The 26,468-nt window shown below is 31.8% G+C and overlaps 1 protein-coding gene and 1 pseudogene across 11 annotated transcripts in view; both read left to right on the top strand.

Annotated features, from left to right (window-relative positions):
- Window positions 1-26,468, top strand: part of BIRC6 (baculoviral IAP repeat containing 6) — a 190,170-nt gene that overhangs the window by 91,754 nt on the left and 71,948 nt on the right. For all 11 annotated transcript variants that reach the window (XR_005658299.1, XM_039887450.1, XM_039887449.1 and 8 more), the window contains 18 exons: window positions 251-466; window positions 1,047-1,230; window positions 1,876-2,031; window positions 3,386-3,519; window positions 4,182-4,335; window positions 6,446-6,562; window positions 8,394-8,548; window positions 9,400-9,526; window positions 11,251-11,361; window positions 13,052-13,185; window positions 15,085-15,212; window positions 19,764-20,326; window positions 21,379-21,554; window positions 22,648-22,744; window positions 22,889-23,083; window positions 23,840-24,040; window positions 24,743-25,022; window positions 25,886-26,142. Coding sequence is in view for 10 of the 11 variants with exons in the window: in XM_039887450.1 (XP_039743384.1) it covers window positions 251-466; window positions 1,047-1,230; window positions 1,876-2,031; window positions 3,386-3,519; window positions 4,182-4,335; window positions 6,446-6,562; window positions 8,394-8,548; window positions 9,400-9,526; window positions 11,251-11,361; window positions 13,052-13,185; window positions 15,085-15,212; window positions 19,764-20,326; window positions 21,379-21,554; window positions 22,648-22,744; window positions 22,889-23,083; window positions 23,840-24,040; window positions 24,743-25,022; window positions 25,886-26,142 (3,385 nt within the window). In the remaining variant the exon portion in view is untranslated. The remainder of the gene's footprint in view (window positions 1-250; window positions 467-1,046; window positions 1,231-1,875; window positions 2,032-3,385; window positions 3,520-4,181; window positions 4,336-6,445; window positions 6,563-8,393; window positions 8,549-9,399; window positions 9,527-11,250; window positions 11,362-13,051; window positions 13,186-15,084; window positions 15,213-19,763; window positions 20,327-21,378; window positions 21,555-22,647; window positions 22,745-22,888; window positions 23,084-23,839; window positions 24,041-24,742; window positions 25,023-25,885; window positions 26,143-26,468) is intronic.
- On the top strand, window positions 4,618-4,735 carry LOC120622477 (uncharacterized; annotated as a pseudogene).

Genomic DNA, 26,468 nt, shown 5'->3' with positions numbered 1-26,468 from the left:
TAGCCTTTCTGTAAAATTTTACTTCTCTGAAATTGTTATATATCCCATACTTTACTCTAAAATAGGACATTAGATATATTGTTCACTATAGCTTTAAATAATCTTCCTTTTTCAAGCTTATGGTTCATGTAAAAATTTTGCTCTTTTGAAATTGTAAGTTTTCTGAGTGAATATTTTCATCTCAAATAAATCAGTACTGAAAGAATTTTCATTCAATAATTATTTAAATATTGTACATTTCTGTGTATAGCACTTTAAGGATTTAATTCGCTTACGTCGGACAGCAGAATGGTCTCGTTCTAATTTAGACACAGAAGTTACAACAACAAAAGAAAGTCCAGAGATAGAACCACTTCCATTTACCCTGGCCCATGAACGTTGTATTTCAGTAGTCCAGAAGCTTGTCCTGTTTCTCCTCTCCATGGATTTTACATGTCATGCAGATCTTTTATTGTTTGTTTGTAAGGTAGGTAAACTAATAGGCATGATTTATAACTTTAGATTTATAGGGTAAAAAAGGAATTAGTAAGAATGCAGTTTTGAATTGATTTTTGATTAAGAGAAATAATAATGCTTTTATTGGTTTTCCTTTTATGAAGTTTAGTTTTATTGTGCCTTGAAAGCTTTAAAAAATATTTTATCACCTATTTCTCAGGGGATCTGACTTATAATTTAATCAAGTTAAATTAATATAGAGTTTAAATATGTGTAGTTTGGGTATGTCTGTGTTATCTATTAATTAAAATAGGAAATATACAAATAAATATTAAATTTAGGTGGTGATTTGATTTTCAATGATTTTTAATACCCTGAAGGCTTTCTGTAGCATATCCATTGTCTATAAAAATTATTTTTAACCATTCAACCCAGATTTTTAATTAGATTTTAATGTTTGATTCATGAAATTACATTTCTTTTGCATTCCATGTCAGTCAATTATTTTGACACCAAAAGCATTATTGAAAACTATTACTCCAGTGCTTTGTTTTTGGAGAAAACGTATGTAATTACTATAGAAGTGTATGATTTTATAAAATGTATTACAGGTCCTTGCGCGCATTGCGAATGCCACGAGGCCAACTATACATCTGTGTGAGATTGTGAATGAGCCCCAACTGGAAAGACTGCTGTTACTTTTGGTCGGAACTGACTTCAACAGAGGAGATATATCTTGGGGTGGTGCTTGGGCTCAGTATTCCTTAACATGTATGCTACAGGATATTTTAGCAGGTTTGTCAGGATTTATTTTCATAGAATGTGTCAGAATTGGCTGGTCATTGCTCGACTAAGTAATCTTCAAAGGAAACTGTAACCCCTAAAAGTATAAAAGCTGTCTTAAAATATTATAGCTGTAGCAACCATTTAGAATTACTTTTGTATTTAATTATGTTGACAGTTGTGACAAGTTTAATCTTTATAGAGGAGTTCGGTTGTTAAAGTGCAGGGATATTGGACCTAGTAAGCCTCATTATTATTATTACCAGCAATGGACTGCTTCCTAGTTCTGTATGTAGCCTTGAGGAAGGTCCTCTCTGAGCTTCAGTCTTTTCATATATAAAATAAGGATAATAAAAGTACCTTCCTTATAAAGTTGTTTTGATGAATACGGGAGTTAATATGTAAAGTGATTATAATAATTCCTTGTTCACATTACACATTTTGTGTTTTCTACTCATTACCTGTCTTTAGCATTTGAGGATAATGATATGGGTTCTTTCCTTAAGTAGGTGAAGTCTTTTTTGCCTCAGAATCTTATAGTTAGTAGAGCATACATGCTGTCATTCTCTAAACTGGAGGAAAAAAATATGCTTTCCTATGTTTTGGATGTCTGCTTATTAATTATGAAAGCAATTAGAACTATCTCATTACATATAGGAGAGTTGCTGGCTCCAGTAGCTGCAGAAGCCATGGAGGAAGGAACAGTGAGTGATGATGTAGGTGCAACAGCTGCTGACTCTGATGACTGCCTCCAACAGTCTTCTGTTCAGCTGCTAGAAACTATAGATGAACCTTTGACACCTGATATAACGGGTACATTCTTTGAATTATGTTTTATTTAAAATATCCTATTATTTTTTTAAAATAAAAATGTTTCAAAATTAATAAAGTTAAGTATAAAATTTTATATTTTTCTATTAGGTTTTTGGGCTTAACCATATCAGTTATTTTCCTAATAAATATGCTTTGCTTTGATTCTCTGAATGCTCATTATAATAAAATGCTATCCTTTCATAATGCCCTAGTTACTTCGATATGGTCTGCTTTGGCTATGTTGAAGAAATTACAACCTAGAAAACTGTCAAAGATACTCAGTGAAGAAAACAAGATTATAGGCTCTTATTCTTTACAATCACTTTTTGAGCTATATTTTCTTCATTTGTTTTTTTCCCCTGCATTTTGAAAAAGAATATGTGTATCTTAGCCTGCACAACCTTTGTGGCATACTTGCTACTTTTTAAGACTCTATTTTAGTTACTATCCTATACATGCCGGATGCTGTGGTTATTTCAACAATTTGTCATTCCTTAATGTAACATTCTCTCGTGATTTTATCTTTTCTACTTGATATTCCCTTTATCTGGTATGAACTTTTCTCCTCTAGTTTGCATGATGAACTCCTTACTAAGATTCACATTATACATGCCCTTCTCCAAGAATCTTTTTCCATCACCACCTCTGTGTTGGAGACTCATCAGTGCTGCCTTATACTCGATTATCACTGATAGCACTTACCATGATGTAATTGGTTTAATGTCTGTAATGTACCCTTGCGTCTGAACTTCTGTTTCTTGGAGGGTGGTAGTTTGTTTTATTAATCTTAATATACTCAAACCCTAATAGAGGCTGGCATTTGTGAGGCCTTCTATAAATATACGTTCAATAAGAGAGTGGGAAGGATGAGAGAATAGAAGTTGTAAGGCATAGAAAGCTAGGTAAGAATTCGGAGACATCTGAACACAAAATTTCTAATTAATAATAAAAAAATAAGGTGAATGGCTGTCTTATAACTTAAATCTCTCTTTTTCACTTTTAATACTGCATATTATTTTCTGTAACATAATGAATTATGTATTAGAGGTAATAAAATTAATAATAACTTTGATGTTTATGCAACTTGATTCAACAAGGGTTAATCCCATGGTCTTTCTCCCTAGTAAATAAAATGTTTTTGCATTAGTATTTTTTAACTGTGTGTTGTAGAGTGATATATTTGCATACTTACTAATGCCTAGTTGTCAAATATAAAAATTTGGAGATTTTTGTGTCAATAGAAACACATATGTTACATACAGGTAAAATAACTTTTTCTGTAATTAGAAGCAATATATTGGTTAAATTTTATGTTATATACTCCTCCAGTAAAATCACATTCATTTATTTGAAGGTGCACCTCCTCTTTCCTCTTTGGAAAAAGATAAAGAAATTGATCTAGAACTGCTTCAAGATCTAATGGAAGTTGACATTGATCCTTTAGATATTGATTTGGAAAAGGATCCTCTCGCAGCCAAAGTTTTTAAGGTATGATACACTATTCTTTGCAAATAAAATCTTTCATCTTATACTTTTGGTTTATTTGTTACTTAAAAGAGGAAAGTACATATTTATCTCCAAATGTAACCCATTATTTAATGTATTCAAGACACATTAAATTACTATAGGTACTACAGTATCTACCAAATGAATAATAGAAGGAAAACTTAAACCATTTTGTTACCATTTTGTTAATATAGCCATTTTATTAATATTATCTTATATAAGAACTGCCAATAATCATGGGGAAGTATACTTATGGATTATGAACATTTCAAGCAGCATTTAAGCCGATCAAAGCTGAGTCCATTGCAGGTTCTACTTCTGTGTTAGCCTCATCTTTCTCTAAAGGAGAGATACATCTCTAATACTTTATGTTGGTTCTTTTTGTGTGTAAGAGATTTTTATTAAGGATGGTAGTTATCTCTTGGATTCTAAATAAATAAGCTATTTGTAAATTTTGGTATAAAATGAAGAGAATATTACTGAACCATTCCTGTAAGTAATTAAGATTACAAGTATGCTCTAAGGAATTTAAAGGGTGGAGAGAATGCTTATTTTGTAGCCCTGTCTGAGTTTAGATAATGTAAATAATAATGTCACTGTGAAGAGACAGAAATAAACCACAGTTGTTTTTCATTCTTTTTAAGCCAATAAGCAGTACGTGGTATGACTATTGGGGTGCTGATTATGGCACGTACAACTATAACCCTTACATTGGAGGTCTCGGAATTCCTGTAGCAAAGCCACCTGCAAATACAGAGAAGAATGGATCACAGACAGTTAGTGTTTCAGTGTCTCAGGGTAAGTATGTGTTTATATTTTAAGACATATGCTATTCTTAAAACAAGCCCCAAATTTATGCTTTGTCCCTTGAGAAACTGAGCCTGAGTGTATGCTGAGAGGGTTCATACTATCACAGGTGTGCTATGAGAATGACAGTCAGATCTGTGTTTCTGTCAGTTTGGAGAAGCTTCCATTGTGGTTTAAATTTTGTTTCTTAAAATAACACTTAGCAAAAAATATTCATGAATTGTGTGGATTTGCCAGTGATTTGAAATAATTGTGCTCTAAAATTTTTTTTTGGTCTATGGCCTGCCACCCTGAACACGCCTGATCTTGTCTGATCTCGGAAGCTAAGCCGGGTTGGGCCTGGTTAGTCCTTGGATGGGTGACCACCTAGGAAGACCAGGTGTTGTAGGCGTAAAAAAAAAAAAATTGTTAATAATAAACTTGTATTTTATTTGTAAACAGAATGAAACAAAAATGAATAATATCTTTGCACTCTTCTAGCCACATAGAATGTATCAGTTGTTTTAAAGTAAAATCTTATCTTAAATTTTGAAACAATCATACATTTACCAGAAAGTTGCAAGTATAATAAGACGACATTTATTATTCTGACCCATTCGGGAGTAAGTTGCTACTCTCTTGTTATTTTTTTGTTTCGTTTATTTGACAAAGCAGGACATTCTTCTACACAAACAGATCAGAAAGCACATTCCATCAAAATTGAGAAATTAGCATTAGTACTAACTTCAGACCCCATTCAAGTTTCAGCAGTTGTGTCTACATAATGTCCTTTATGCAGAAGCAAAATCAAGCATTGCATAGTTGTCATATCTCTTCTGTTTCATTCAGCCTGCCACAGTTAATCAGAGTTAACTTTCTTGACTTTTGATGCTTTTGAAGAGTACAGGCCAGTTATTTTATGTAATGTCTCTCAATTTGGGTTTGTATGCTATTTCTTCTTGATTAGACTTGTGGTCATGCATCTTTGGCAGAAATATAACAAAAGCATAATGCTCAGGTTTTCTTTTTGCATCCCATTATGTGGTCATGATATTAACTTATCCCACTTTGTTGGATTTAAGTTTATCTACTTGATTAAGGAGGTATCTGCCAGTCTTTTCCCCTGTAAAGATATTCTTTTGCACTTTGTAAAGAATTTTTGGGGGTGTGATGGCAGAGTGGTACTTAAAAACCATTTTTTTTTGAATGATTAGTTTATTCATTTAATTTTAATAGACTCATGGTTTTCTATTTCAGTCCATGGATTATGATTTGTTATCATCATTTGTTAGTTTTTATTGATGTAAAATATAAATAACAATTTACTATTTTAGACACTTTTAAGTGTATGGTTCAGTGGTATTAAGTACATTCACAGTATTGTCATTATTTATTTTGATATTCAGTTTGTCCCAGATTTGATCAGAGGGATCTTTTTTTAAACTGGTCTTTTTTCTTTTCGACATGTCCTCATCTTTCTTTGAGTACTTCCTTGTTTTCTGGCACAACAAGGTGACACAGGCTCATCATTTACTTTCCCTTCCCCAGACTGGGAATTAGCTTCTTCAACAAGAAGAAGAGAATTTTGGAACTTTTTAGTGGAAATATGTGATTAAGATTTTAAAATTCGGGTGCTAGATATATTTATTGCTATTTTGTTGGCCATGTCCTCTTGGTGGACAAATGTAGAGAATGTGTGTGTGTCTGCACACATTTGTGTTTATATTCATTTCTATATTTGTCTATTTAGAATACCATGAGTTCACATCAGTAGCATCAGGTAATCTATTTCCAAAGGCTTCATTTTAATTTTCTCTGTCCTCATAATTTTATCTTCTTTTCCTTTGAGGAATCTGGTTCTTACCATCCTTAATTTATTTGCTTCCATTATCATTACTTCACTTATTTTATCCACCACTCTCTATCCACTCTCCCATCTCTTGCCAGCTTTGTGTAGGTGTTATTATCTGCTGTGGCTGTGATAACCCATGCCGGTTGTTCTTATGTGAGGGATACATTCGTCACCCTATTTTGGGTTTGGATGTCAACATTGTATTATAGGAAGTATGACATGAGAAGCAATTATCAAATAGCTTTTTTATCTTTTAATTGCTTTTTATAGCCTTAGATGCTCGCCTAGAAGTTGGACTTGAACAGCAAGCAGAACTTATGTTGAAAATGATGTCTACCTTGGAAGCAGATTCCATTTTACAGGCATTAACAAATACATCTCCTACATGTAAGTAAAAATGATCATTCTTAGAGTATTGCAATAAATAATTTATCTCTTGATTATTTTAAGATGTGCTCAGCTAGGACCGATTTTTCAGTTCCATGTCTGGTATGAGTCTGATTGGGCTAAGTATATAGCACCTCTCCCTCGCTAAGTTAGTAGCAAGTTGAGAAATAAGGTAAAAGATTAACAAACCGAAACAGTGGAGCAAAATACCTCCACATAGTACTCTACAATTCAATTTAAAATCTGAGTGGTTTTTGTTATTGTGGTGTTGCGAGGTTAATGAAATTCCTTGGGAAGGCTGTAGCTGCCTGCGAATTCATTGCATTATATTTAGATTTCTGATAAAGTATGCTTTTTAAAAAATAGTAACATTTATTATCTTTAAAGACTAGAATCGAAGGTCTAGGTAAGGATGACAGCCAAATGGGCCTTAAATGAACTGTAGAATTGAGAAGATTTACAACCTAATTATCCTCAGCAAAAGAAGGCAAACTTTTTTTAATAAAGGACCGGATAGTACATATTTGAGGCTTTCTGAGCCATGTGGTGTGTGTTGCAGCTATACAAATCTGACTTTGTAGCAATAAAGCAGCCGTAGACAATGAATAAATAGGCATGGCTGTCACAGAAACTGTGCTGCAGAATCAGATGGCCTGCCAGATATGGCTATCAGGCTATGGTTTGCTGACCCTTGATGTATATATAGTGCTAGACTTGAGTAGATCTGTCAGCTAAGTACAGCTTAGATAGCAACCTTTCTCTCAAAGACAAAGATTGAAGAGTTATGCTGAGAAGACGGTAATATTTTTTTATTTTTTGTAGGACTATGAATGACTTTATCCTCTATGGGTATAGGGTGATTAACAGGTTAGAGATACTAGTTAGAACCTAGGAAGAGCACCATGTTCTTTTCCTACAAAGGGGAGTTCACGATCTTTTTCAGGTTTTTAGATCTTCCTGTGTTAAATAGAATTCTTTCAGTTTGGAGTCTGTCTTTCTTGCCTTACTAGAAGATACAGAAAAACAAAAAATAGTAGTGGACTAGAGTTCTCCAGTCTTAGTATTGGTACACTAATATTGTTGTATGTTTTCTCCTATGTAGTATGGGATACTTTTTGTTGGGTCAGCTTTTCTATGACCACAAACAGCTCAATACTGTCTAAAGTAGTTCTTTTCTTTGTTAGCCATTTTAAAAAATCTTTTATTTGAAGATCTTTTTGTAGTTTGTATTTGCTTCTTTTAATATATTCTGTCTTTTGATTATTGTCCTATACAGAACTCTGTCCCCCCTTTTAATGTGATAACTTTCTAAATATATGAAAAACTGCTCTTAGAGAGTCCCTATATTTTTCATTCTCCTCATGAATTATACTTATTTATTTAGTTTGATGTGTGACCTGGGCATCAGGATTTTGGAATGCTTCCCAGGTAACTTAATATGCAGTCAGGGTTAAGAATCAATGGATAAGAGTCTAGTTTATTCTAAAACTACCTTCTTAAGAATTAGTCAAGATTCTTCTTTATCTCACTTTTATTTTCCTTTTTTAAATAGGAAAAAATTGAAAATAAAAATGGCTAGTAAGTAAGGTTCTTTTTCCTTGGTGGAGAAGCCTATGAACGTGGGAGTTTCTTTCTGTTGATTGTCTTTTTGACTTTGAAGTAATGTGGTAAAAACAAGTTTTCAAATAATAATAACAATGAACTATTTTAAAGAATGCAATTTTAATTTTTTTAGAAAATTATCTTCACTTATCTATACATAGTAATAGCTAGTTAACATTTCTCTTGATGCTTTGTGTATGTTCAAATCATAATTGTGTTTTATTTTCAGTATCACAGTCTCCCACTGGAACAGATGATTCACTTCTAGGGGGTTTACAAGCAGCGAACCAATCCACCCAGCTTATTATACAGTTATCATCTGTCCCAATGTTAAATGTTTGTTTCAACAAACTTTTTTCCATGCTTCAAGTCCATCATGTTCAGGTATGACATCAGGGGAAATGGTGTATTTTTAGGCATTATTGCCAGCCTAATTAAAATAACTGGGGAGACCACTCACAACCCGCCAAGGATGATTGTCTTTATCATGTTAGATGGAAAAATATTAGAGATACTTTGATAACCACAGCTTCTCAGTGATAGATTGTATATCATTTTTATGATTTTAAGCTTTACTTTTGTAGATCCAATTTTAGTTGACCCTTGAACAACACGGGGTGGCATGCTGATCCTCTGCGCAGTTGAAAATTCAAATATAATTTTTGAATGCCCTAAAACTTAACTAATAATTGTCTACTGTTGACCAGGATCCTTACTGATAACATAGTCAACACATATTTTGTATATTATGTGTGTTACATACTTCATTCTTACAATAAAATAAGCTAGAGAAAAGAAAGTGTTACTAAGAAAATCATAAGGAAAATACATTTACAGTACTGTATATGTTTATCTAAAAAAAAATCCACATATATGTGGACCTGCCCAGTTCTGTGTTGTTCAAGGGTCAACTGTATATATTATAGTTTAAAATTCACTTGTAAAAAAATAAATGAATAAACAAATAAAATACACTTGTAAAGACCTGAATCACCTCTTTTAATTTGTACAGACCTTTATAGTAGTTAAATTAGACATTTTAATTAAATTAAATTTTGTTTCATTAACAATTTTAAGATGTGTTTGCTTGTCAGCTGAATCGAAGTAACCAGAGTATTTAATAGAAAAATTATTTGGTCATAATCATTAGAATTCATACATAAGATTTTGTTTAAATAGTATTTCATAGTATAATAGACACATCTTTTTTCCTGTCAATTTTCATTCTTTTTCAGTTGGAATCACTTCTACAATTGTGGCTCACATTGAGCCTGAATTCTAGTTCATCTGGAGGCAAAGAGAATGGAGCAGACATTTTTTTATATAATGCTAATCGGATACCTGTCATTTCATTAAATCAAGGTAAGATTTATTAGAAGGAAAATTAATATAGCATAAATAATAAGCTAAAAGTAATGATTAGGTTAATATATACTTTTTTATAAGAGTTATAATGTTTCAGTGAAAAAAATTTTTTTATATACTGACTTGATAATTGGAAGGAAAGAACAGAAAACCCTTATTTTGTGGTTCGTATTATCTTATGCCTGTGTGTAACTAAAATTGGTAATGTTCTATTAATCTTTATGTTGTATTCCCTTAAGCTATTGTCTTGGTCATAGGCCGTTCTGTTGCAACTGGTGATTTTAAAAAATGTGAATTTGCTTCTAGGAGGAATTATAAGTTGGAAAGGATGTTATTTCCTGTAGAAGTTGTGTTAGTTCATTTTTTTCTTGATAAATTCAAGAATGTGGAAATAGTGACTAGAATATCCTCAACAGGACTAGAACTAGCATTCAAATCTGGCTACAGGAGTCTGTTTTATTTATATTTTAAGACATGAAAACGATCTATTCGTGGTGCTTTCTCCCTGGAAAAGGGCATACTTTATTTACATGGCTCTCACGTGGCCTGTCTACCATCCTTAATGACAGCTACCCTGGCTCATGGTCCCACTTACATCTGCATTGTTTCAGCAAGAACCAGCCTAACTTTAATCAGTTTCTATCTCTTCCACTGTTTTAATAGTTGTTATTATAAATTTTTTCTCAACGCTATGTTTAACTTTGTTGTTGTGAAAAATATTAAACAAAAGTAGTTAGAAAGTTAATTATTCCTTACTATCATCAGATATCTGGTCAGTATTCAAATTTCTTGTTGTCTCAACTCTTAAAAATTTTTTAAATTTGAAATAGGATCCGTATAAGATCTATGCATTATAATTGTGTTTCTTAAATTCCTCTTAATCTGTATCATTCCCTTCGTGTCTTTTTTATCCCCTTGTCAAGTCATTTGTCAAAGAAGTTTGGTTGTTATCTTTTCTAGGAGTTCCAGGGTCCTGTGTTTTAGTGATTATATCTCCACGATGTCCTCTATATTTTCTATAAATTGACACTTGTAAATTGGAGTAAATTGGAGCTTAATCTTATTTGAAGTTTTGTTGTTTTTTTTAAAGGCAATTTCATATGTTGTGTCTCTTTATGATGTTAGTGGGCACCGATGTTTAATGCCTAAACTCATTAACAATTCACTAGAGGTTTCAAAGTGAAGATAGTCTAGTTCTGTCATTCCTTATTTATTAGCTGAAATACTTCCATAAGAAGAAACTTCCTTTTATGTGCTATTGTCTTATCTGGGCGTTGCAAGTGACCTAATTACTGTTTTAATTTATGCTTTTGTGAAGTTGCATTGGTTTTGATTGGTCTGCCCATCCCTGATTTTTTCAGTATGCCCTATTATTTTCCATTTTGAGTGTTGCAAAATATGAGGATATTTAGTAAAAACAAATTGTTTTGCAGTAGAAATGCCTGTACTTTGGAAAGGACAACAAATTTATTGAGATTAACACATTAATTTATGTATCATGGGTTGAGCTTTATACTTACCATAGAATGTTATTGAGCCTTAATGCTTTCGTTATATTTAATGGGGAACTCCTCATTTGTGTATTTTGAGGACAATTGGTAGTGAGTCGATGTAAAGAAATAATGACATTTTAAAATTCATTCTTTTTATTTTTAATTCTTTGTAAACATTTGCTTTTTCTAAATAAAAATCTCCCTCCCTTTTTTTTTTTCCCCACATAGCATCAATAACTAGCTTTCTCACGGTGTTAGCTTGGTATCCCAATACTTTGCTCCGGACATGGTGCCTTGTGCTTCATAGTCTGACGCTCATGACAAACATGCAGCTTAATTGTAAGTTCAGAAATTTATTCTTTTAAATCTGTTTATTTCTTTAAATCTCTCACATACACCTTATTATTCTTGCTATCAGATTCTTTAAAAAACTTTTTCACAGAAGTGATGTAATTGTGAAAATGATTGAATTTCTCATTTGAATGTTTCTTCTGAATTTGTTCTTGTATATTGTATCTTTTGTGCCTGTTTACTTTGATAATATAAATGTTCTCATATATCTCCTAGCACAAGTTCGGATCATATCTTTACCTTCTAAAAACTTAATAATAATTAAAATAAAATTGATTACTTTTAGAATACAAAGTCAAATATTTAATCTATGTTTTGGTTACACTTTTAAAGTACCTTTGCATTTAAAATGATTAATTCATTATACTATCTATGAACATATATAACTGGATTCCTCAGTTTTTGTTTTTCACATCTGAAATCTGTATTTACTGAACATAATTGCTTTTTCTCAAGTTCTGATGTCCTATTACATTTTGTTCTTTCCTTACCCCACTCCCTTTTTTCCCATTTAAGATAGTACAGTAATTTTGAACTTCCTCAGAAGAACTTTTTAGTGCTTTCTGTGGCTTTCTGTATCCCAGAGTCAGGAAGATACTCTCCTACATTATTTTCTTTAGTAGTATCCATTTTACTTTTCATGTTTATCTGGCATTCTTGAGGTTGTTGTGAGTTAAGGATTAGTTCATATTAGAGAGCAAGCACTAGCCTTTTGTGAAATGAAATCTCCATTCCACTTGTAGGTTATGACAACAGGTGGGTGGGTTTCGTTCCCATTCTATTTAGACTTCATTAAATAAGAAGGCTCTGTAACATTGACGAAGGTATTAGTTAAAATCATTACTTAGCATCAAAATTCCATATTTTATTTGGAGTATATTTTCCAAATATGTGTTCAAAAGCATTACTAGATAATACTGAAGATAGATTTAATTCAAAGAATATCTTATTCAGTTCAGAAAACTGGTGTATCATCTGTATATTAGTTAACAGTGTACAACCTTTATACAGTTGACATGCAAGAATATATACTTTTTTGGGGCAGCTCCATAGTGTAGTGGTTAGCACTTCTGCTTTACATGCAGAAGGTCCTGGGTTCGCGCCCCAGGTGGAGCCATGGACCATACCCCGGGTGCACCAGGCCCCAGGCGTGCGCCGTGAGCATGTGGGAGGAGATGCCCTGCCTTCGGAAATCCAATTCTTAAGGGGAAATGGCAACATCCATAGGTCAGGGGTGAAAGGTGGGGGAGGAGTTAAAAAGAGGGGGAAAAAATAAAAATAAAATAAGGAGTATATAGTTTTTTTCTCAGTTTATCATAGAAAACTGGGATAAATTTACCTGAAAAGTGGATTTCTGACTATTTCTGGAAGAGGGAGATAATAGGTTCACCAAAATGACAGTAAGCACTTATTTCTTTTCCACTTGACTGTATACTGAATAAGATACATATAAAACTGGTATTCTTTACAATAAAAGGAGAGAGGCAGGAGATCTGCAGTAGGTGACAACAGAGAAATGAGTCCAACTCAGTCAATACTGTAGAGATTCAGACCCTTTTAATAAATTATAACACCCAGGAATAGGTGAGTTTTATTTGAAACTAAAAGATGTTTTAAATACTACATATTTATTGTTTTAAGGTCCATTTTTTAAAATCATTTTCGTAATGTTTTATAGCTGGTTCCAGCAATGCCATTGGAACTCAGGAGAGTACTGCCCATCTGTTGGTTTCAGATCCAAACCTGATTCATGTTTTAGTGAAATTTCTTTCTGGCACCAGTCCCCATGGAACAAATCAACACAGTCCACAGGTAACATGACTTTTAAAACCAGTAATAGGCCAAGACTGTACAGTAAGCATGTTTGTAAAGAGAAACTTTAATGCACCTAAATATATAAAGTTGTTATTCCGACAATATTAAATGATAACATTTTATGTATAATGTAATAAAATGTTTTGAATTTTTTATTATAATAATAGCTGAAACAGAATTAAAGCAGATACTAAGTTTTCTCTTGGATTTTTGGCATTGATTTTGTATCATACAAGATATTCTAAATAGATACTTACTTGAAAGTTAGGGAAGCTTTTAAGAAATTAGAGAATTAAAGTTTTAAAGATATTGTATTATGTTTAATGACCTCTACTATCAGGATTGACAATTCATGTAACTTAATCATTTTGTAATATTGAATATTTTATTTAATGAAAAAATAAGACATATCAGAGTTTATAAACATTTAGTCTTACTGCAACTTTCCTTTATATCATTTTAACTTCTTGTTATATCATACCACTTTTTCAAATACTTCCACTTTATTGTATTTAATTTCATATGAAAATACATTTGGTGTTCATAGCATCTTTTTGATGGAAGTTATTAACAATTATTTTACAAGGTTATCTCTTAATTTTTAGCTATGTGTTAGATCTATATACTATTCTAGGTGCTAGGGTTATAAGTCTGATATAAAACCAGGTCTGCCTTCTTGCAGCTTAAATTCTGGTGGATACATTTATTTAGTCAATATTATCATGCTGAATATACTTTAACTTTTTAGATCACAATAAATGAGATAAGGAAAAAAAGTGAGAAAGAAGGAACTACTTGTAGTTAGATTGGACCAGAGTTTGCGTAAGGGCAGGTAGGTTATCAAGTGATTATTATGTATAAGGATTGCATGAATTTGAAATGTGAAGATTCCTGGCATCACTGATTCCAGCTTCCATTATTTCACGTATGAGGAAACAGGCATTGTCTGCCTTAACCTCAGTTATACAACTAGTTAGTATTAGACCTAGGTGTCAGGGAACGTGCCACTATATAAAACAGTGTTTTTCCTCCTTTTTTTTTTTTTTTGTTTTTTTAAAAAAAGGCAGAGTAAGGTATTGAAAATAAAGCTTTTCTTGGATATCTTGCTTTTATATAGGAAGTTTGGTTACAAATGTTACGATTGTTATGCTCTGTATTAACGATTAAGTTTATCTAACTTTAAAATATTACGGAGAATTAAATTTTATTTTATTTTTCCAAAATTCTTCCAGTGTTTTATGATCATACCAAATCAGTATGGAATAAAATAATATGTAGAGGTGTTAACAAAACATTCTAAATCTTCAAGTTATTTAATGTGATTTTCACTGTCATTTCTTTTATTGATGAGATAGATAGTCTGGGAAAGCAGTTTTTTATGAATTGGTACGTTTGTTTTTAGCTTTAGGGTTTTTAGTTTGTTTGTAGTTTTGTGGTTTTTTTTTCATCCAATTCAGCATTTGCTGTGCTGGTCATTAGAAGTCATTAGAAGCATGACTTTTTGGATTATTTAACTTCTGAGTCTGAGTTTTTTTGTTTTGAAATGGGATAATTAATCGAGTGGTTTGTGAAAATCAGTGTGTAAGTTCTTCGTACTTTTGAAAGTATTATAAATATATTTTTTGTAATTCAAGTGAATCTTTTTATATTGAATTAAATAAACCTAATATAAGTTATTTATAATGGAAAAGATTATTAATAGATTTATAATTTTCAGTTTAAATATCAAGACTTAAAAAATTAATTGGTTTCCTCCTATCACTGTTAATATTTTTGTTCTTCATACGAAAATTTACAACAACATAGCATTTGATTTAACACTTGATACTTTTTAAATTAAAAATTCTGTAAATAGTATCAGTAAGCAGCTTTCAGTGAAATTTCATTTCTCTTTAGGTTGGTCCAACTGCTACACAAGCTATGCAAGAATTTCTTACCCGATTACAAGTGCATCTTTCTTCAACATGTCCTCAGATATTCAGTGAATTTTTGCTCAAGCTAATTCATATACTTTCAACAGAAAGGTAAATTCACATATATTCTTGATGTATAAGTAATATGTAATCCTCCAAATAAACTTTCCCTTACCATAGTTTGAGGTATATTTGGGAACAGATAAACAGGAGGATATTAGGATTAAAGGGGAAGGTTTTATTACTGTGTTTTCAGATTTGTTTCATTTTATTTCATTATGGCTCTACCAGATCCTGAACTATATCTCTATTATGAAAAGAATATAAATATTTGTTTGCTTTTAATGTTTTCATAGATTACTTATTATAACCTTCTAGTAAAATTTACTTGAAGCTGTTTAAAGTGTTCTAGAATGCAGATTGAGAATTAAAGCTACCATCGTTTTCGTTTGAAACCAATATGTGGTAAGAGAACCTGGAAAAGATAGCTTAAAAAAGAAAATTATATACTAATCTCATGTAGAAACCCTAAATAAATTTATTAACAAAATCTGTGGCACTATGTTAAAAGAATAAATTTTGACCATGATGAGTTGGTTCTTAAAATGCAAGAATAGTATCATATAATACATATTGTATTAGAGAATCATTTTTATCATACTTTAAGACATTTCATAAAATCCAGCATTTCTTTCTGATAAAAACTTTTAATGCAATGTAAACAGTATCATCTTATTTAAAGTTACAAAAATACTAGATGATGAACAAACCAAACTGGCATGTTTGAATATTTTGAGAATTCCCATTAAATCAGGAATAAGTTAAAGGTGCTGTTTACTATCTTTATTATTTAATTTCATTCTGGAAATGCCAATGAATTTAAAATTTAAGAAAATATTTATATTAGGAAATCATTAAAATTATTTACAATCACATGATTCTTTTCTTTAAAAATTTTAAAGTATTAGAAATTTTTTAAAAGGTGTAATTAATAAAATTTTACTTAAACAAATGATTTATTCATAAGTTTTTTTTTTATAAAACTGAAAATTACCCATACCTAGTACAAAAATTAATGTGCAGAATTTATATGGAGATATGCTTTCATAGCTACAGAAAATTTTTTCTCTTAGCTACTGTCCTCATTTGTGTTTTCTTCCCCCTTTATTCCTTCTTAATACACTAATGTGTTTGTAGTTGAGCTCTTTTGTAGTATATACATAGTGGAGAACAGGAGTAAGAAGGTGTAGATTCACAAAACCAAGGACATGCATTATAATTTGCATTCATGTATTTGGAAAACTAACGTGAGGATTTTGTGAGATTTTGGATGATATATATAAAATTAGCTGACAAGCAAAAATCAGTCACTATTTATTTTACTTTTATTTCAACTAGGGTCTTTAAAAACACTCTATCTCAGACCTCTAAACATAGTCATTAGACATAGGCTTTAGTTTAGTTCTATCCATGTAGAGTTGTATAACAGGAAAAGTTTTCATATTAAAATTCAATACATTGACTAATATTTCTTATAGAAATGTTAGTCTTTTTAATTTAGTTACATACTATTTTTTTTAAGTGGATGTATTTATAGGTTTACATTCCTTAAAAAATAATTAGGTATTTTTTTTCAGCTATTCTTCCACTCCCTTCCACTCTACACACACCCAATAAATTTCTTTAATTGTGTCAATAAGATTCTGCCCCAAGAAGGCTTTTAGTTTTGTTTCTTTTGTATGTTTTTAAGAAAGTTTGTAGAATCCTAATTAATTAACCAGCAGCTCTTTAGTTAAATTAATAATAGAGATTGTAAATAAATACCCAGTTTTAATATGAAGAGGGCATTCAGTTTTAAACTATCTGTTGAGTATTTTGCACATATTTACTATCGCTCTGTGGATCATGTTTTCTTTTTCTTAACAGTATCAAAAAGCAGTTTTTAATTTAGATTGTCTTGTCAACTTTTTCCTTATTATTATTTTTGTGTCATAAAACATGCTTGCATAACCCAGTGTAGTACAGATGGTCCCCTGTGTTTTCTTCTAGAAATATTATGGTTTTAGGTTTTATATCTAGGTTTATGTTGAGTTAAATTTTGCATTTGGGTCAAAGTTTGTGTGTGTTTGTTCGTTTTCCCCGTGGGTAGCCAGTTGTTCCTATACTGTTTGCGAAAAAGACTTCTTTTTTAATTGAATTCTCTTTGTACCCTTTTCAAAAATCAGTCGACCATATTTGTTCTTTATTTTTGGACTCTCTTCTTTACAATCGATGTTTGTGTCCATTTTACAATACCAAATTGCTTTAGTACTTTTATATTTTTCTTGACATCTGGTTTTGTGGATTTTCCAACTTTGTTCTTTTTTCAGAGTTGTTTTGGCTATCCTTAGCTCCTTTGCTTTTCCATATAAATTTTAAAATCAGCTTATTGATTCCCCTTACCCGCCCCCCGCTCTGCCCCCCTGCAAAAAAAAAACCTGCTGGATTTTGATTGTCAGTCTGAGCATCAATTTGTGAAGAATTTTAGCCTCTTTGAGATTTTTCTTTTTATGCAGTTATGTGATCAGTGAAAATAGTCTTATTTCTTCCTTTCCATTGTGTATGTCTCCCTTTTTCCCAGTTGTCCTGGTTAGCACCTCCAATGTGATGTTCAGCTGAAATGGTAAAATTTGTTCTTGTATTTTCTCACTCTCACTGGGAAAACATTCAGTCTTTCACAAGTAGAAATATTATTAGCAGTAATTTTATTCATCTTTTCTCATATAAGTATTTGATAGTATCTGTCTCCTAATTGATCTGTTTAGAACACTTTACATTGAATAATATTAATATAGTGCACAAAAATCAATCACTTTGCCAATTTTCTGTTTATTTAATCTATTCTTTGTTCCCTTTTAAAACATATTTTTCGGCCTACTTTTGGATTATGTGGTTTTTTTGAGGATGTCACTTTGTTTCCAAAATTGGCTTATTATTTATAACTAAAAAGTTTTGACTATAGTGTTTGCCCTAGCTTTACAATATACATCTTTATTTCATCACAGTCTCCCTTCAAATACCTTAACTCACATACAATGTCAGAACTTTACAGTGTATTTCCAATATTTTTAATATATGACAGAATTGTACAAAAATTATTTCCAATTTCTTCCATTTTGTGACATAGTTGTCATGTTTACTTTTACATGTGCTGTAAACATATAATACATTCCTACAATTTTTCGCTTTAGATAAACACATATCTTTTAGACACTAAAGTAAATATTATTTTTGCCTGGAAAGGGATAAGCCTCTTCTAGGGTTATTAGTGTGAGGTTTTAAGTTACTCTTTTTGGAAATTGAGCTGGGTTTGGGTTTTGTTGTTGCTATGGTTATTTTTAGCGTTAGATCAGCTTCAAATTGATCTAGTTACCTCTGCTTCAATAGGGGTTAGGTAAGGTACAGGGGACTTGTTTCTAATGTTCTTGCTCAATCATCAGCTTTTGGTCTCAGCAGGAGAGCATTTTCTTCTCTGCAGTGGCAGGAAACAGCTCATGGTATTTGAGGGTTTTTTTTCTCGGACACCAAATACATGGTGTCTCTTCAGTACCATTTCTCTTATCTGACATCAGTTGGTGTCCTACAATTCAGTCCTATTCTGACACTACCCAAAGTTAGCATCAGATTCACAGGTTTAATTGCAAAGGCCCAGGTCCCCAGGTTACTCACACTTATATCTGATTTGGCTACAAATTAAGGGGTTCTCACAAGCCCCTCCTCATGTTTGATAATCCATTGAGATGACTCACAGAACTCAGGAAAAACACTTTATTTATGATTACTGGTTTATTATAAAGTATATGACTCAGAAACAGCCACGTAGAATTGATGCATAGTGTTGCATAGGGCAAAGTGTTGGGGGTGAGGGAGGGTGCTTGAGAATGGGTGTGAACTTCAAGTTTTCTGTGTTTTCGCTCTTGTGTACCCTGTGTTTCCTGTGTTTAGCAGTTTGTTAAATATTTTAGCGGAATTCTTCTTACACATTTGTATATTGCTAGCATCTCTTTTTACTAAATTCTGCCGCAGGAAAGCCAATGCTTATATTCTATATCCATGGAAGAGCCTGTGTTTTCATGTATTTCAGGCTTTTTGGTACTCTTTGACCTCAGCAATCTGATGGGTTCAAGAAAAATTATGATTTTATAGTTAATTTGGCTTTTTCTTTTTGTTAGATTGGGGGTGATGATCTTCCCAGCTTTCTATATCTTAGGCATAAGCAGAAGTTGAGGCCATTTAAATTTGATGCATAAGAGTCATATGATTGACTTAATTTTCAAAAACCGAAATCAGTAGGGAATGTTAAAAATAGCAACATTCGCGGATATTACAGAGCTCATTTCATTACGAGGAATGCCTTGTGATATTTAAATATTTTCGTCTGTAGCTTCAGAATCACTCCTTTGATTTACTTGTCATTTAGTTTTCTATTTGGAAGGGTCATTTTTGATTTTGTATAAAGTAGGCAAGAACAAGAAGGACTTAGGAAGAGATGAAACCCATTTGCTACAAATGAAATATTGAATACTAAGCATTAATTATTTGACTTTTTTTGTAATTTGTAATTAACTTCTTTCAGAATATTTCTAAATGGGTTAATTTTTCATTCTTTTTCTTTTTCTGCAGGGGTGCCTTCCAGACAGGCCAAGGACCTCTTGATGCCCAAGTAAAGCTCTTAGAATTTACTCTGGAGCAGAACTTTGAAGTCGTTTCAGTTAGTACTATTTCTGCTGTGATAGAGTCTGTCACCTTTTTAGTGCACCACTATATCACTTGCTCTGACAAAGTGATGTCTCGAAGTGGATCAGATAGCTCAGTGGGTGCTCGAGCATGCTTTGGGGGACTCTTTGCCAACCTTATTCGTCCGGGTGATGCAAAAGCAGTTTGTGGAGAAATGACAAGAGATCAACTTATGTTTGATTTGTTAAAACTGGTTAACATTTTAGTACAGCTGCCTCTTTCGGGCAATAGGGAATACAGTGCAAGAGTGTCTGTGACCACCAATACGACAGACAGTGTTTCAGATGAAGAAAAAGTCTCAGGAGGCAAAGATGGTAATGGAAGCAGTAGTAGTATTCAAGGATCACCTGCATATGTCGCTGATTTAGTGTTAGCCAACCAACAGATTATGAGCCAGATTTTGTCTGCTCTGGGCCTGTGTAATAGTAGTGCCATGGCGATGATAATTGGTACGTATTGAGAATATTAATTTTATAACTTGTTTCTGGTACTATATCTCTTTTCTTTTGCAGTATATGAATTCATTTTCTTTTGACTTTATAGAGTAGAGGTACTTTATCGTTAACTTAGCATGTATGATTTTTTATCAGTGAAAAATTATAGAGTGGCTTCACTCAATAATGAAATTAAAATATTGAAAAATTTAAAGTAAATTTTTTTTAATTGGAAAATACTAACAAAATAATGTCAATTAAATTAAGAAAAAATATCAGTACCATAAAACAGGTACTATAATTTATAGCCACTTATCTCTAACGTTTCTTATTTTTTTTTAATTCTTTAACGTCACCACATATTAACCCTTTTACCCCATCTGTCTCCCTCCTCCCCTTTTTCTCTCTAATGTTTTAAAGATGAAGAATTTCATATCAAATTTTGTTTTAGGGAACCAGTAAGATTTATTCACATTTTCTTAAAAAGTAAAATATAAAATTTTATTTAAGGCATGGCAGTTTCTATGACACATATATCAATGTAAAATTTATGTATTGTTAATTAACTTTTCTTTTTAAAAGCTAATATATAGTGTTAATTTTTTTAAGTAATTGAACTATTGTAAATTGTGACAAAACCTTGATGTATTTTGCTTGTTAGTATTTCTTTGCGTAAGGGAAATAGTCATTTTTTTTTATTACATGTTTATAAGTATAGTCATATGACAATATCAAATATTTTTGTTTCCTTCTTGACATTTGGCTAATATTTAGGATTATGTTCCTCAGTCATATAACAAAACTTTTTATTGTTACTAACAATAGAGATATCTCATGTATAAGTCAGATAACCAAAAATACATGCTCTATTGAATGTTATGGTAGATATTTTTTTGATTTCTAGGTATATACATATGTGTGTATACACACACACATACACAGATAGCTATTAATTTACCCGTCCTTCAGTGGTTTTGGAAAAAATGGCCATTAAGCCTGTTTTAATTATTATTGGTTAGTAAAAATATACTTTTTTAAAAAATGTGTAATCTTTTTATTTAAACTAGGGGCAAGTGGATTACATCTCACCAAACATGAAAACTTTCATGGTGGGTTAGATGCCATATCAGTTGGGGATGGATTATTTACCATACTGACAACCCTTAGTAAAAAAGCTTCTACAGTCCACATGATGCTGCAGCCAATTTTAACCTACATGGCCTGTGGATATATGGGCAGACAAGTAAGTTCATTCTAGCAATAGTTGCAGTAATTTGTTTTTAGTAATGAGAGTAGAGAATTATTTATAAGACAGAGGCAGAGTTTTCATGTTATATACTAGAAAATGAACAACATCAGCAGATTAGGATTATCGATTATTAATAGAAGATGGAGAGTAAAGTTTCTTGTAAGTGCTATTGTCAAAGAGGACCACAGTTTTATAAGAATAAAACATTTAACATATTCTTAAATTTTAGATTTTTTTCCATTGTCCTGCTTAGCTCTTTCCTTTTCCCCAAAAATAGCATAGCTGAATACCAAAATGTTGTATATAGATGTTATATAGGAAAATTTAACGAATATTTTTTTCAAGCTTATGTTGCCTATTTAGTTTCCTTTCAATTAAAAGGGATTAGGGTAATTTTAAAAGAAAGATTGTTTAGAATATTGCTGCTTTTTATATTTCCCTTTTAAGAAATGAAATTTTAGGAACAAGTGTGCTTATTTTATTTTTTTATTTAAAACAGAACAAAAAAACCTCCTACAGCTCCTGGTTTTCCAGGGTGGTCTCGCATCTAAGTGCTAACTAGGCCTGACCCTGCTTAGCTTCCGAGGTCCGACGAGATCGGGCACGTTCATTGTGGCATGGCTGTACACCCAGCGTGCTTATTTTAACTTCTAGTCCATTTACCATTTTTCAAATGCAGCTTTGAAATAGATTTTTAAGAAATGTTTTATATGTGAATGTAATTATTTAAAAAAATATTTATTACATGTTTATATATTTCTCCACTGGAAGACACAAAGATGTTTGAGGAAGATTAATTTTTAAATGAAATTAGTGTTCAGTGGAAAACAAAATCAATGCACATTAATTTAAGGTAGAAATGATAGGTAAAAACAGATGCGTAAAAAATTAGCTCAGAATTCAGAGAGGAGACTTTACTTCCTTTTTGATTCAGGTAAGACATTTTGGCAGATTTTTGGGGTTTAGTGACTTAGATTAAGGCTGTCATTTTATAATTATAAAAGAATATTCTATATGAAGTTTGGTTGTCCTAATTCATAGGAAATTAATAATCACTATTTTAATATTATACATGTATTGTTTTTAGGGGTCTCTTGCTACTTGCCAGTTATCTGAACCATTGTTGTGGTTTATTTTGAGAGTATTGGATACTAGTGATGCCTTGAAAGCATTCCATGATATGGGTAAGATAAAAAACCAAAAATTATCATTTAACTATAATCACTTGATATACTTAATGTTCTTATTTTTGTAGTCTTCAGTGAAAGTTGATTTGATGTCAAACCATCTGTCTTAAGATAATTTTCATTTACTATTTGTAAATTTAGGTGGTGTTCAGCTCATTTGCAACAATATGGTTACTAGTACAAGGGCTATTGTAAACACTGCAAGAAGTATGGTATCAACTATCATGAAATTTCTTGACTGTGGTCCAAATAAAGCTGTTGACAGCACTTTGAAAACAAGAATACTAGCTTCTGAGCCTGACAATGCAGAAGGGATCCATAACTTCGCACCCCTGGGTAAGAAGAGATTTTAAACCTTACTGTTATAAATTTATGTGGTTTATTATTTATGTAATTTATGTTTTAATGAAGCGAAAATAGTTGTCGAAGTAAGTTGATCATGTTATAATATCACCATTTTAATTAAAAACAGTTGATTTAAAAGTAGTGGTTTTGAAACATGCTGATTAGTAGTTCTTTAGCAGTAAAATTTCTTTTTGAGTTTAAAGTACCATTTAAGAAACTAAATAGCAAATTATGTCAGTTTTCATTGTAAATGTTAGTTTTAGAGAACTTGTTCCTTATTTTGAGGAGTGTTTTCTCTTTAAGAAGCTTCAGGATTAGATAGTTAATCCTTTTTCCAGTTTACATAGTTTTTTCTTTTTTCTTTCTCTTTTTTTTCATATTTCTAACTCATGAGCATTGACAACTTAGAATAAAAGTGATTACTTTCAGAGTGAAGACTGTATTGGACATTGCTTTTTACTTAAGTCATTTGGGAATTATGCTGTATTTGTTACGATATTTTCATTTGACATGCGAGTATAAATAAATTAGGCAGCAGTTAAAAATGAACTTGTCACTTTGCCAGTTTACTGGATGAACTGATGTGTTGTGAATATTGTGGCAAATCATGCTAATTGTACCAAGTACATTCATAGTATCAAATCTTCACATTTTTAACGGATATTTCTAGTGTAATTATGATTTGATTAGTTCTTGATGCTTTATTGGGATTCTTTGGTTTTATTTTATTCAAAATATCTTCTGTAGGTACAATCACATCTAGCAGTCCTACTGCCCAACCAGCTGAGGTGCTTTTGCAAGCCACACCACCCCATAGAAGAGCTCGCTCTGCCGCTTGGTCCTACATCTTTCTGCCAGAGGAGGCTTGGTGTGACCTTACCATTCACCTTCCTGCAGCAGTACTTCTTAAAGAGATACATATCCAGCCTCACCTTGCATCTCTTGCAAGTGAGTAATATTTTTTGTAAAGACATATCATAATAATAAACTATGATGTAGGAACATTTAACAATGAAAAAGTACAGCAAACAGCTTTATACTTAAACATGATTTCCAGATTTCTTAATTTTGATGATTTTAGCATAGTATTCACTATTACCGCCAAATCATTTCCCATGAAATGAAAGGTCATGGCTGTTCTCCTCAAATAAATAGGATGTTTAATGAAATCCAAACAGATACATTCCAGTTAATACTATTTTGCCTTTTTTCTTCCCCAAATTTATTAAACTATAGCATTAAGTCTAAATGAGTTAGTTTATACACCTGTGAATAGCAATCTTAGTTTTTCCAGCCTGGTCCTCTGTTCTAGCCCTATTATGTGAAGTTAGCATAGATTTATTTGTGTATGCCTCCCACCCCCACTGTAAGATAATTACATCTGTAAAGAATTTTTTAATTATAATACTTTGTAATATTTTAAGTATTTGATTTTATTTCTAATATTTTGAGTATCATTTATTTGATGCTTTTTCACTGAGTATTGTTATAACTTTTCAAGGTGAAGAATTCAAAAGAATTTTTAGAAAGGTTATACTATAAGAGGAGCAGAAACTCATCTGGGATGTCCACTTTACTGGGATTTCCACTAACTTATGAAGTCTAGTTTACTTTTTCTTTAGTAATTGTTTGATTTTTCTCTTCTTACAGCCTGCCCATCCTCAGTGTCTGTTGAAGTAAGTGCAGATGGAGTAAATATGCTGCCTTTGTCCACTCCTGTTGTCACAAGTGGTCTCACCTACATAAAAATTCAGCTCGTAAAAGCTGAAGTGGCCTCTGCTGTCTGCCTTAGACTCCATCGTCCACGAGATGCCAGCACATTAGGCCTTTCACAGATTAAGTTACTGGGCCTCACTGCTTTTGGTACCACTTCTTCAGCAACAGTTAATAATCCCTTTCTTCCATCTGAAGATCAGGTATCTAAAACAAGGTATGTTTATTTCTCATTCGTAAAATTATTTTGTGGTTTCTTTTTTACGGTTTAAGTTGTTTTTTGTTCCATTAGTATCTATATAATAGCATAATTTAAGTATATTAAAGACAATTCTGTAGAAGCAGAACCCTGAGGCTATTTAAAATTGAGATTTATGAGTGTTTAATCCTTGAAATGATCTACAGTGTGGTATAAGTAGATACGGGTTTCAGTTATTTGGATTGGAGTCTAATGTAAGAATACATCTGAACCATACGAACTGACCATATAAACCAGGCAGCTATACTTATATGGCAATTCCTAAGTGCCAGTCAGCAGAAGGGTTAGAGTCAAACCTTACAAACCAAACAAATATGGACCTATATTCTTAAATTTATATTCTTGTAGATTTTAAATATTCTTAAATTTACATTCTTGTAGATTTTGGTGGCTGAAAATTTTATAGATGACTTTTATTAAAAGTTTTGCCTGATTAAAAAAGTTTAGGATATTGTTTTTTTAATTCTTAAGCTGCTAAGACTTTGCATTTTTGCAAGTCTGTAATCCTATGCGGTTAGTATTTATAAATATAAATATGTGTATATATATATAAAATCATTTCCTGACTAATTTTTCAAAAAAGCAAGTCATTGTTCCCGAATGCTATTAACACGTAAGTACTTTTATTTGTTATGTCAGAGAGGAAACTTGCTGTTTAAGTCTTTATCAACATTACACTATTCTAAAACTTTTAATTTTTTACATAGATTGATGCATGTTAATGAAACAGCATGCTCATCTTTAAGAAGTTTTGTTTTATACTGAAATAATTTGAGCTACTTAAACTTACCATATAAGCCACTTTGTGTTGTGTATTTCAGTATTGGATGGTTACGGTTATTACATCATTGCCTTACTCACATAAGTGATCTGGAAGGAATGATGGCAAGTGCAGCTGCACCCACTGCTAATCTGCTACAGACTTGTGCTGCCTTATTGATGTCCCCATACTGTGGAATGCATTCACCCAACATTGAGGTCGTGCTTGTAAAGATAGGACTGCAGTCCACTAGAATTGGCCTGAAGCTTATAGACATTCTACTGAGAAATTGTGCAGCATCAGGCAGTGATCCTACAGGTGACAGTTAACTTTAATTTTGATTTTTGTAGTTGAACAGTGTGATATTTGTGATTAATTATTTCTGAAATTAACTTCTATACAGCTTCCTTATTTTGGGAATTTGTTTTTGTTGTTGGAATTTACGAAAGTATTTATTTTCCATTTTTATTTAAGAAATTTTTTAAATTACAGTTTACATTCAGTATTATTTTATATTAGTTTCAGGTGTGCAGCATGGTGGTTAGACATTTATATAATTTACGAAGTGATCCCCATGTTTAGTCTAGTACCCACCTAGCTATAACAAAATTATAGACAATGTTTCCTATGCAGTACATTATATC

The sequence above is a fragment of the Pteropus medius genome, unplaced genomic scaffold (genome assembly GCF_902729225.1).
Source record: "Pteropus medius unplaced genomic scaffold, Ma_sr-lr_union100, whole genome shotgun sequence".
Taxonomy (NCBI): domain Eukaryota; kingdom Metazoa; phylum Chordata; class Mammalia; order Chiroptera; family Pteropodidae; genus Pteropus; species Pteropus medius.
Note: the sequence above shows the minus strand (reverse complement) of the source record. Positions and strands in the feature narration are given on the sequence as shown.